At 42.9% G+C, this 12729-nt stretch overlaps 1 protein-coding gene across 1 annotated transcript in view; it reads right to left on the reverse strand.

Annotated features, from left to right (window-relative positions):
* The window catches only part of LOC128711534 (uncharacterized), a 44429-nt gene extending 33857 nt beyond the window's left edge, over window positions 1-10572 (reverse strand). The window contains exon 1 of the mRNA XM_053806415.1: window positions 10503-10572. Coding sequence (XP_053662390.1) covers window positions 10503-10572 — 70 coding nt within the window. The remainder of the gene's footprint in view (window positions 1-10502) is intronic.
* Between the last annotated feature and the right edge of the window lie 2157 nt (window positions 10573-12729).

Here is a 12729-nt window from a genome sequence, read left to right on the forward strand (position 1 = left end):
CATCTTCTCACGTTGAGCTTCTGTGGTGAAGCCTATTGACTATTGGCAGGCGGAACAAAACAAGAAACAAAAAAGACCAATCGAACCGGGCAGGATTGACAGCGACGGAGAGCAACTCGCGATGCGCATCCCCGCCAGAAAACCGGTCCTGTGCGGTGTGGACATTTGCTAAAGTGTCTTGCCCTTTCCATTCGGCAACAATCAACCCAGCAGGAGTATGAAGTTTAGCCGTCCGTTACGTTTCCTTGCTTCCGTGCATTTCCCGCAGGGTACAGCTTTAAAAGTGGCCCGCGTATTAAGTGGTTTGACAAGAATGGGGCGATAACATGGGCATGGGTTCCACTTAGTGCTGCGATATCTAATGAAGATTGCATCGGAGTGGATGAGGATGCTCCTGCGGTCCGTAATGCAATAACGATGTTATGGAATTGGGCATGTTTCTAGGTCTGGGCGTGCAAGGGAGTTGATGTGCCCAGGTGCGTTTGAAAACGGTGATAGCTTAATTTGTGTGCTCTCATTTTCCAACAAAACCTTTGAAACAAAACTTTTTACCATTTAATTGACGATAACGATCGCACGATAAGAACCGTACGCATGCGCGTTACCGTGAAGAGCTTGTTGGAAAAAGTAGCTTTCGAGTGGTGATCTTAATTCGGCAAGAGGGTGATCGCTCTTTAACTGTGGCCCTTATGAGTGACGAACGCTAACGCGGGTTCGTCATTAAAAAGGGTGACTTTGAACATGCTGGTGTTGTGCGATCGAGCGAAACAAATAGCTTTTGTTGTTTTGGGAAAGGAAGCAACACTATAAATCACACGCTACTCGTCATCGTTCAGCATGAAACGATGGGAAATTTGCATACCATCCAATGTATAACACATTCCCACCGGTCGTCCACCGAACCGGTGGATTGAATTGTAGATGCCTCAATCTAAACGACGCCGACAATGGAATGACTCGTGCGGTCAATTGTATTATAAATCTCGCTCTGGCTCACCATCACCAGTGCCCATTTTCCTTCTGCACCATTCCAAGTGTTAGGAAAATTTGCGCTTCTGCAGTGTGCCAAAATTTGGGCTAGTTTTCGGCAGTCGCTGACACCGAAAGCTACCATCATTACTACCAAAGAGTTGGCGGAAAATTTCTAATCTTCATCCGCGGTACCACCACCATGGTGGATCGATGGACTGCTCCCGGTGTAAGAAACCCCTTTGGATCGGACGATCAGTAAAATTGCTGCCTCGCAAACACAGCCGTACAAACCTTTTCCGTTTGTGCAGGCGAAAAATCTCATCCGAAAACAAAATAAAACAAAAACAAAAAAATCACCCACAACCAAAGGAAAGCGAACTGGTTTCAATTTGAGAAGAAAATTCCCCTCCCGGGAAAAAACGGGCCCAAAAAAGTGCCGAAAGTCTAGAAAACGTTGGCGCTTTAATTGAATCAAAATTATAGAGCGCACCACTGCCAGGCGTTGTACCGTCGGGTGCCGCACGCGTAGGATGACTATTTGGAGCACTTTACGGTGAATTTTCACACCAGTTCTTCGGTTCTCGGCAAGCTCTGGGGTGGTTTTTGGTTACAACCTGAACGACCTCCACTCGCTTGCGGTGCGTTTGTTTTGGGAGCATATTGTGCCGCTTGCCACTATTCCCAACCTCCCAAAATGGTCCAAAACGTTGACTGACGTTGTGCCAGACGAATGGGGTTTTCCAACCGACTGAGATGGGGCCAGAGAGCGCGTGTGGGTTGTTTTTTTTTTAATACTTTGTTCGAGTTGCGGTTTATTGGCCAAGGTTATGCGAGATGTTTACGAAAGGTCTTTGTCTTGCTTTCTTTGATTCCATGCTTCCAATGCGAACAGTGACAACGATTGCAATTGTCATTGTCAGCGCCTTATTACACTGATTACAGTGTTGATGATGTATCGCATATTTTACTTTTGTTTCATTTATATTAAATATTTGTTTGCAATACATAGGTACGATATTAATAGATTTAATTTTACATTTTTTGATTGCATTCATTTGAACTTTTGGGTTGCCTTTAAATTTGTTTGTATTGTGTTTTCATTACTTTTGTGCAACAAAATTGTTGTTTTTAAAGGCAAGTAGTTTTATTCGATCAAAACCAAAAATAGGTCACAATTCAATGCACACAAAAAATACACACATTTCCACAGCTTATTACAGCTAGCAGAACTAATTGATTTTCCTTGCGATCGAAAAAAAAGGCAAACTGATCACAATAATTGGAACATGAAGCGAACATACGGTTAAGCTCCACCCAGGATGTACGTATTCCAGCAGGAACTAGCTGACGTTTTTTGTTAGCTTCGCCTTCCGGATTCCAACGTAGCGAGCCCGGAAATGTGGGGGATCAATTTGGCAAACAGTTTGTGCCAGCGGTTCCGATGTGAAAACCCGTACAACTTCCAAACGTTCGATAGGTAATGGGCGAAAACAAAAACAAACGTTTCTCATTCAAACTGATGTTAAGCAGTTCTGGCTTTTCATTGTTTTAATTTTGGAAGAATTTTTTTTGCAAATAGTTTTTGTAACTAAACAAATTATGTGCAACCTAGATTCTGCTTCAAACCAGGGATCGTAGGCTTCACACACTTCAACCGATGCTGACCTAGAGTTAGATAAAATTGGTTTTGGATAAATTAAAAGCATCACATATGAGATAACCAACTAGTAGCAGCGTATAAAATGCGGTATTAATTATATTACAATCAACCAATCTGCAAATAAATGTAAATTAAGGATCGTACATTTTCCAGATTGCAGACCACCGATAAAGGTGACTTCAATTAAGCATGTTTTAATAGTACACCTGCCACACAAGATCTCGATAATCCATCGCTGGGATCCAGTTTCGTTTCCTAATTAGGAAATGAATGAAAGAAAAATGCTACTCGCTTACAGCCAACGTAATCTTTCCGCTAGCCTGAACGATCAATAGCCCTAAACTCCCGGCCGGACCTCTGCTAACGAACGAAACCAGTTACAATCTGCACCAGTTGCCCTGTGACATCAGTTTGACTCGTAAGATAGGTACCTTTTGCGGGATCGAAGCATCGATCGAACCACCAGGGAATACGCATTCTTCAACCTCGGCGAAGGGACGTCCCACCAACAGCAACACACAGCCTGAGATGGTGGGTTCTGGAAGACTTTGTAGCTACACACGGCAGACACAGCCAGTACGGTGTGTCACCGTTCAGAATTGACCCGCCCGGGGAGTGCAGGAAGCAACATGCTGTTGGTATTAATTTATTCGCATCGTAATCACGCGCATTGGCGAATGGTGCAATGTACTGTGAGTGAGAAAATCAAAATGTTCAACTAATATGTGTAGCCAATGTAGCCAATAGCCCTCCTTGAGCCTTCTACCTATTGCTGCGGTTGGACGTTGCTGGATGTTGATTTATTCCCGCACCGTTCTGTCGTACGATTTGCGTGTTTTATTTATATCACGTTTGTTGGCAGGAACTTGTTTATAAAACTGGCTGCAGAGTTTTAGTGGGCGATAATAGCATTATTTTACTTTTCCGGTTCGGGCAAGTCTGCGGAATGTGGCAGTGGATTTGTGTCCGTGCAAGCTATGAAAAAGAGTTATTGCAGACATGGATGCTTTGTTACTGAGTTATTCGCGTTCCACCAAGAGAGTGTGACAGTGTAATATTTTGTTTTTGCAAATTTGCATCATTCCAATAGCAAAAAATGATGTGGATTCGAGAAAAACTCTTTCACGCTGGCGCAAATCATGCAATGGAAGGAAGTTTCGAATATTTTAGCATGAATGCAACAAAGCTTGAGACCGATTACGATCCTTTACGCTGATATTTGATGTTGAAGATCAAACGCCGAATGTCAGAATCGTTGTGCGATGGTTGCGATAAACTTGCAGCCGTCAATTTGGAAGGAGCAGGCACAATATGGAACCAAACTGTTCATAATCGTTTTTATTCCGTGTAAAGTGCAAAGCATCTAGGCAGCAAGCTTCCTGGTTGCTGTAAGCAGACATATACAAATCCCTCGTGCTAGATCAAGATCGCCTGTAAGCGGTCGTGCTGTTGGTAATTTTAAATCACTCTCCATATCGATCGGCCGACGGGATGTAGAACATTTTTTAATCGCAAAATCGATTCAAACGCTGCGAAATCTTCACACAAATCTTTGCACAAATCTTCGCGAGAACAGACAGCAGTAGAGCCGTGCTGCGATAATTTACACATCTTCCCTACAGCAAGCGCTCGCTCATCATGTCTGGCCGATTGCGGACAGATGCAGACATTGGAAATGCTTCAGTGGCCGCAGTAAGTACATTACTTACACTTAGCTTTATTTATGCTAGCGTTCTACACTTTCTTGAAGCGAGCGGATTGGAAGCCATGGAACAGAACGCATGCTTCGTAACGTCCGCCACTGTCTGACTCTAGGCGATAAATCGTAATGATCATGAGGCGATGCTGATGTCGATCATTATTCAACGCGATCTCATACTGGTGTTGCTGAACGCTGCATCAGTTACAGTAGGAGCGCGCCTATCGACAAGGAGACTAGCATTGCTTTTAGCGGTTACTTGTTGAACAGTGCCGAGAAAGAATACTGCCTTTATTTATGTTCTCATTCTTAACGTTGGAAGAAAAGCTAAATAATAGAATATTGATTTTCGTAATTGCACTCCAACACTTTAAAGATTTAGTTTATTTTGCACATGTGATATTCAAAACGTTGATTTATTTAGTTGTCTATTAGACATCTTCCTCACCGTTTATAAAATATCTTTTCGACCAACTAGGTATACTTTAATGTGTCTTGCATCGATATCATCAGAAACGCCTTCCCTCACTTTAGCACATCTTGAATAAGATCGCCCCTAGGGATGCTTATCAGATTCAGCACAGACCACTACCATAAGGTTTCCATAAGGTACTACGCTAATCATGGCCGCCAATGGGATCATGAATTCCCATGAGATGGCAAGTTTACCATCCGCTGCCTTTGGTCGGTTTCCGTGCAGCATGGGAAGAGTGTGGCTGAATTGCATTATGAAACCGAACCAAGCTGCATTGAATTGTTATGCGCGATAATTGCAGTCCATTGCCAGTGGATCCCAGGTTTGTGGGTGAGCTTCATCGCGGTCTCTTTGGACTACAGTGTGTAATGGCCGGGTCCAATGCACCTTTCTCGTGGAACTAAACCTTGTTTTGCAATCGTCGTGCAACCGTGGCTTATGTGCAGCTGTGCTGCATAGAAAATTCACATAGATTGAATTGAATAGAATAAAAGATTATATGAATAAAGTATAATGTTTAAATAATTCGTATGAGTAGCGTTTCCATGCGGCGTTCATGCATTCCAGCACAAAATCAAATGTAGCTAACCAATGATTGGATAAAACAATAAGTTATAATATCCAAGCAATGTTTCTTGGAAACTATGGCTAGACTATAAATATTGCAAAACTGCATTTAGTCATCATAACTACGGTTCGAAAGTTAGAAACGAACAAAAAATCATATAAGGAAGCTTGCCATTGACACCTTTGCTTGCACGGTCCAACCCTGGTCCTACGCGAAACAACTGATGTGGACCCACAAGGCCACTTAGCTTGTCTTGGTTGAAACACATCGAAGGTAATGACAGCCAAACAGCATCCTACTCGTCACCCTACGCCGATCAGCCGAATGAGTCGGATGGGTTCATCACTGCCTTGCGGCACAGCGTTGAAATCACCCGGACATGGTATGAAGCGTTCCAGCCGTGTGGGAGCCCATCTACGTATTCGTCACAAAAGCTAAAAGGCGGTTGAAAATGAATTGCTTCTGACAAGCCCACGTCGCATCTTTCCAACCCTTGTGCTAGGGCAGACACCGATCGGTGCATTAATCGCAACCACATTATCCGGCAATATTGAGAAGTTTAAAGCCGGTTCGCGATTTGAGAAAAAATCTACACAAAGAAGGAAAGCTGTCAGTATTGTTTACCCGTCGGAATAGTTCTTTTTAGGTGTCTAACCATCTTTAGCAAATCTAGGCAGACAAAGAAGGCAGCAAGAAAGAGCGGAATTTATCCGACGTCATGAAGAGAGTTGGCAATGACTGTTTCGTTTTATTAATCCGTTACAGCGAGGAGTGAAGGTCGTATAGAATACCATATATTTGCAGGGATGCAGTAACAACTGGTGCCCAGATTATGCCAAGCGAAATGCAGTATCGAGTGTTTCTAATTTATTTGTAACTTGAACTCAGGGTATGAAACTTTAGGCGTCTAAAAGATGGACCCGTTGCACGTCTAGTTGACAAATTGAAATGATTATTAAGTTAGGCGCCAAATTATTTCCCTCATACCTTAGATCATGTTTCTCATTGCTCTGTACATGGGTGTACATGTTGACACCGCTGACCCTTTATTCTTTTTTAACATGGTGTCCTAGTGACTTTAGGTCGAGTTGTCCATGAAACGTGTACAGCCGTGATCACCTCCGTGATCAACTCCGTATTATATGACAAACTAATCCTGACTGGAGGCTGTCATCACTTCGAATGACGCACGAAAGGAGCGGAACGTTCCCAAACACACTTTAAGACGCTGGAATTAATAGTCAGCATACCCGTCATGGTGATATTCTCCTTTGCCAACAATTGCACCCCAGGCAATGTTGTCAGCCATGGAATCTTCGTGTTGCCGGTGTTGCCGGTGAAAGTTTTGCATGATACATAACGCCGCGCGATAGTTTCGAAGTGAATGCGAAAAGATCCATATGCTTGCTGAAAACACTTTTCAACACTCTTTGCAACACCATGAGCCGCACCGGCGACTTTTTTGTGATGTCATTCGATACGAACAAAAAAACGCGATGCCGATACTCTTTAGTGAAATGGTATAGAATAATTGGTGCCGTTAGAGGTACGCTCTGCAATAGAAATGAGTCAAAGCCAATGCCATTCGAATTGCTCATTAATGCGGCAGCGCTTCGGAATTGCTAGCTGTTAGCAGTCAGCGACAGATCGCTTCTTGGGTGTAGGAAACGAAATCCACCAATGAAAAGGAAGAGCCGGATGATTGTGAAAGAAAGAGTCTTTTCGTATGTGCTGGATGCTGCCTAGAGCTGCAGTGAAAGTAGTGCAGGAACTGGAGGGAAATAGCCGGGTATTGTCGTTTTACCTCGCGTTAGCGAAAGTGAGTTATAGAAACCGTCCTGTGTTTGTATACGGTGGAGATAGAAATGCCAGAAGCCATACGAGCTTCCACCATCACAGTGGCTCGTACCGGTTTCGATTTAGATTAAATAAAACTTTCATTTATGGTGTCCGGTAGCAACATGGACATTAGTCAAAAATGTATAATACAATCTATAGTGTTTAACATAAGTTTTTCACGCGATTTTACTGTTAAAAGTTACATTATTTGCAAGTATAGTACAGAGCTATTAGCAGTTAAATGAAAGACATCAACAATATTATAAGCGACGAATGTTTTTTAGAATTTTTCAGAAATGAATTTCATTTCATTTCGTCCTTTTCATTTTCAAGACCTTTCGTTCTAATTTTCGAATCGAAACCTTATTTCATGTTTCTTATATCCGTTTTAGCGTTGAAGTTCGATGTCAGTGAGAAAATTCTTAGAAAATGTTCTCTGTTCGTGCGATGATCTTTTAAAAAACCGGTTCGCAACAGTCAATTCTGTTTTCCTTTTACCTGTCTGTAGTGATTATAGGTTCACAAGATTGCATGGAAATGATACTTCGAGATGAATTATATATACTCTTTGTTGAAATACGAAGTGTCACGCGTTTTTGCACTCTTATGCTCGATCGTACCACAAACGTATTATCCAGGAAGGGATAAACAACATTAAACAGAAGCATGTGTCCATTAGCTAGATATGTGGAATTTTGATAGCAAACATGGCCTTTAAACATATGGTGCTTCAAGGCTTCTACCGGGAGGAAAGAATGTTGCAGATGATCTATCCACGAAAGGATTATAATTAACAAAACATACTACACCATCGTGTCATTGTCGTTGATGGTAGCGTCACTATCGACAGAGGCTGCAAAGCTGTAATTACGTACGCCGTCTGACTCGTGATGAGTAAGTTCGATGCATTTTAGCAAAACAAGGGTTTCCCAAGCGTCTCACTGTCACCCACCGGCCCTCGTACGTGTAACGACGGCACAGAAGCGGATGAGAATTTCCCTTTTACTTTAGCAATACGATCTTCGCATACATCTTCAAGCGTAAAATGGAGAAAAAAAATGCACACACACATATTGCAACGAAGGTGCACGGGAACCACGCCCGATTATATTGCATAGTTTCCTATGCAACAGCAATTTGGTTTCCAGGAAAGAACCATGAAAAAATCTCCTGATGAGTGTGCCGACCGTCAGAAAGAATGTTCTTCCTCGACTAATGGTTGCGAATGGATGTGATGCTATGGCACATCGTACCGCAGCGCAAAAAAAAAAAACAAACTGCGTTTCCCAAACGTACTGAAAGCGGTACCGAAAAGGAAGCGATAATGCGCCAGCCAGTATAAATCATGCTGCCATATTTCCGCTCCGTGCGGTGATGCGCTACGTGACGATGGCTATGCATCCGGCGATGACCACAACGGCGATGACGGCTCAACGCACGGTACATAGCCGCCCTCGGGACGAACGTGCACCAGGTGAGTATGGAATCTAGAAGCCATAAATCAACGCGAACTGATGATGCATCGTGCAAAAGCCGGACCATGCGATGTTTGGAATGATATGTTGTAGACTGGAATGCCGGTGGTCTACGGTTCGATGCATTAGGCTGGTTATGGAATTTGTGACAAATGCAGGAAAACACTTTCCAACAGTGTTTAAAGTGCATTTCCCAGCGTCAAATCAGGGTTAGCAAAGGGATCGAAACACGTTGCCACCAATCTTGAGGGGAAAAAGCTTTATTACGACTTGTTTTTTTTCAATTTGCCTTATAGAAGATATATTTGAACGGTTAGTTATATTATTGTATTTCTTTGAAGTATTTTCCATTGTTACGGCTTTTCCCGTATTATACATCTAAGTATATATATCTATATATAAATATATATATCTTATGTCGCACAAATATCTACAACTTAAATTGAAAAAAAAAAAAAATTGTTCATTGTGGCCTTTTTTTGTTATATAATAAAAGATCCATTTCCATTGGAAAAAAATATTTCCCAACAAAAATTTGAAATTTAATAGTACGATATCCAACATTAGGAAATTTGCAACCAAACCGGTATAATACGCAACATGACGAGACTCTTCTGCTCATCCACAAGGCAATCCTTACAAAGAGAAATCTGGCAGTAAAATGATGAATTATCCGAGTGAACTTATGGAGCTTTCGGTTCCGGGACTGCATTCATTTCCGGTAGATGATGTCACAGGCAATGTCAACGTAGTTCACCATCATCAAACAGTTTGACCGTGTGTGCAATAGACGCTCAACGACAAATATGAAGTGGTGGACAGGTGGAAAAGAACCTACCCTGTGTTAGCTTTGGTGTTGGTGAGTGCATTTCCATCGATGTTTTCGACCTCCAACGGCACAAGCCAACCGAAGTGGATGACGCCATACCCGCCTGAGCTTTATTTAATCTCCGCCAGACATTTTCCACCACCACCCGGGCTCTTTTTCACCCTGCAAATGTGGCGGTGGCGAACATTTGTCGCGCTAAGCAGTTTCGCCTCCTCGCTTCTGTACTTGCACACGAACCGGTTCACGAGTGGCATGAACGCGGTTTTAGTACGTTGTTTCAAGCGCCCGAGATTAACCGCACCGTAGAGGGACACCGAATTTCATTCACGGACAAACGACTCCCCGTACATGGACGTGACGTTTGCGATGTTGTTTATGGCAGTGTCTTTCGTGGCGCAATGAGTCAATATTTATGCCCAACGCTTGCGTTCCCAACCGCCAAGGTGGTACAGAGCTTTAGTTTGCCGAAGGAATAAGACTCTACCGAGAGTTTTGTGTGTGTGTATGTGTGAGTGTATGTGTGCTGAATGAGCCAGTTTCCTTTTTTGGCTCGATTATGGTAATGAGACAATCGGTGAGCAGAATGGCCGCTATGCCTACGACTGAGTAGATTCATACAGCTGGTGACAAATTGTTAAACTCTGAATAATCCGCAATAAGAGAGAGTGAGGCAAAAGGTTCATAAAATGAGAACTTTGTGCAGTATTTAACGCAGACATTTGAAATATAATTTTAATCATGAGCAACGCTTGTAAGATAAATTCATCGTTGAAATGTTATGTTTGTTTCCCGTAATTGTGTTGTCCTCGACCTTTACGTGCGCCAAAAACTGGACATTCACTCAAAAATCACGGTCTATACTTTGAAACTCCTACGCTCCTCGGTAACCCGTTTGTAATGGGGCATACCCTCATCCGAAGCCCGACCACGAAGGTTGAATTGCTTGCCGCCGAGCCGAGAGATATTTTATTTTCGCAAAGCTTACCTTTCGCTTCACAGCTGGCCAATGTCAGCAGTATGCAGGCGAGCGCGTACAACAATTTCAGCTTCATCATCACGACGGTTGGGGTGGTATTTTTAACCACTGCGCCACTTAGGTAGATCACCAGTCTGGGAGCTGTTTCGTTGCGAAATTTGGGATTTGGGCACAATCGAATGCACGACACTGGCAGAGCACTGATTCACTCGAATACGACACGCGGCACCTACACCACCATAACAGCAACTCCACAGCCGCGACTGTGTCGGCGCACGCTTCCAATTCTCGATCGAACGATTTCGATGGCCGGCCAAGTGACGAACCCTTTGAAACAGCCGTACAGCTGAACTAGGTAGGGCGGGCTTGAGTTATGCAACGGCACGCTTTGAGACTCTGGGTTGATTTAAAGGCCGTTAACGTAAAAGCACCAACAACACGGGGTACACCCAGACGCGTCGAAACGGGCAGTTAGAAAGGGCACACACCTAAACACTGTACAACGAGCGACAGCCTCGAGGTGGCAATTTTCGTTCACTTACTTCGCATTAACTCACTGCACTTGTTTTGAAGAATGGGCTGGAAAATAGGGGAAATTTTAAGCTACATACATAAGAGGCGGATTATGTGATCGATGTTATGGATTGATTTGCATGTTCCTTGTTTTTTAGGCAAGCGGAAGCTCGATCGTAAAAAAATTGACAGTTTTATGCTTGCAGTGCTGTAGAGTTTATGAAATGCATCACAAAAATTGTTTAGTGTGCTTTGAATTAAGTGTAATTAAAAACCAATGAAAAGAACGAGCAAAAAGTAGTGTGAAATTATTCAAGTTACTACTTGAAGCCATATCATTATTCACCATCTTTGTAATAAACTCATATTGCAATGTACCATGGTAAGAGAAATCAACACCAACATAAATATCGTAGCGCGATTCCCGAGGGAAAACTTTCTAATCACTCAACGTACTGCAAAGCAAGAAGGGAACAGCATTAGTTGTGTTGGGTCATGCAGTTTACCGGCTTGTTGCCTATGAATACGATATGGCTAGGAGTACCGCTACATATATTTAAAACAATTCAAATACAATAGTAAATTATGAATACTTTAATAATGTTGTTAGCAGTACGCTAAACAACTTCAAGCTGATATGACCGCTTCTGTATTGTTTTGAGTATGAAAAATGAATAAAAACCTCGCATATACACCGGTTGCCATAAACATTATCACGGAGCATACACTAGCGCACAGAAAGATCTTTACGATAATTTGTGTTTGCGGTGCGAATAGCTTCCCATAAAGCCACGCAAACTGCAAACAATCGTCTCCGAGAAACGCCAACAAATTCCGCATGTGCTCCGCAGATCACGATAAATTCAAACTGTCGCGGGATCTGGCAACGTTACAAAAAAAAGGTAAATCCACAGCGACCTTCGTATTTGCTCTCTACACGATGTTCTTTCGTTGTATTTTTTTTCGCACACAGTTTGCACATAGTGATAACACCACTACACACAGGCACAGAGCGAGTTAACGCTCACTTGCCCCTCGCGAACGATGATAGCGGCCACGGAAACACAATCAACTTAAACGCCTCCACTGACGGCAAACCACAAAAGAGGTATCTTTACTCTCTCAGCATCAATATGCAACCCAGTAACAAACACGGAACCACATCGAATGGGGTGCACACCTTACGGAGGAACAGCAACGCGCAGCGGCCTCTCGGTGTAACGACTCAAGCTGTACTGATTTTCGTGAAAGACGGCAAACTGTGTTCGCGCGTCTTACGATCGCGATCGCGAGAAGCGGAGAATAAAGATCGGAAAACGTACGCACCGGTGGTTGCAAAGCGTGCTGCTCGACAGAGCGAATGGTGCAGGTTTGGAAAGTATTTTGGTCACGGGAAGAGACAGGAAACAAAGAGTGATCAGCAAAAAGGAAGAGAGAGACGGAGAGAGAGAGAGAGAAATGTAAAAAACGACCAAAAGGTACACTTGATCTGGTATCCAGTTTCGGTCACGGGATAATAAAGGATCTGCCATTTTTTGTTTGGTCCGTTCGATCTTTAGGTGTTCTTTTTTATGTTGCCTTATCTTATCGCAGAATGGTAACTCTTGAGTAAGCGATTGAATAATTTACACAAAGTCCATGCATAAAAGTAAACATTTAACATGGTACAAATTACGTATAAAATGTTAGTTTTTAACAAATTACCAACAGTGCTTTTTCCCCA

The sequence above is a fragment of the Anopheles marshallii genome, chromosome 3 (genome assembly GCF_943734725.1).
Source record: "Anopheles marshallii chromosome 3, idAnoMarsDA_429_01, whole genome shotgun sequence".
NCBI classification, from domain to species: domain Eukaryota; kingdom Metazoa; phylum Arthropoda; class Insecta; order Diptera; family Culicidae; genus Anopheles; species Anopheles marshallii.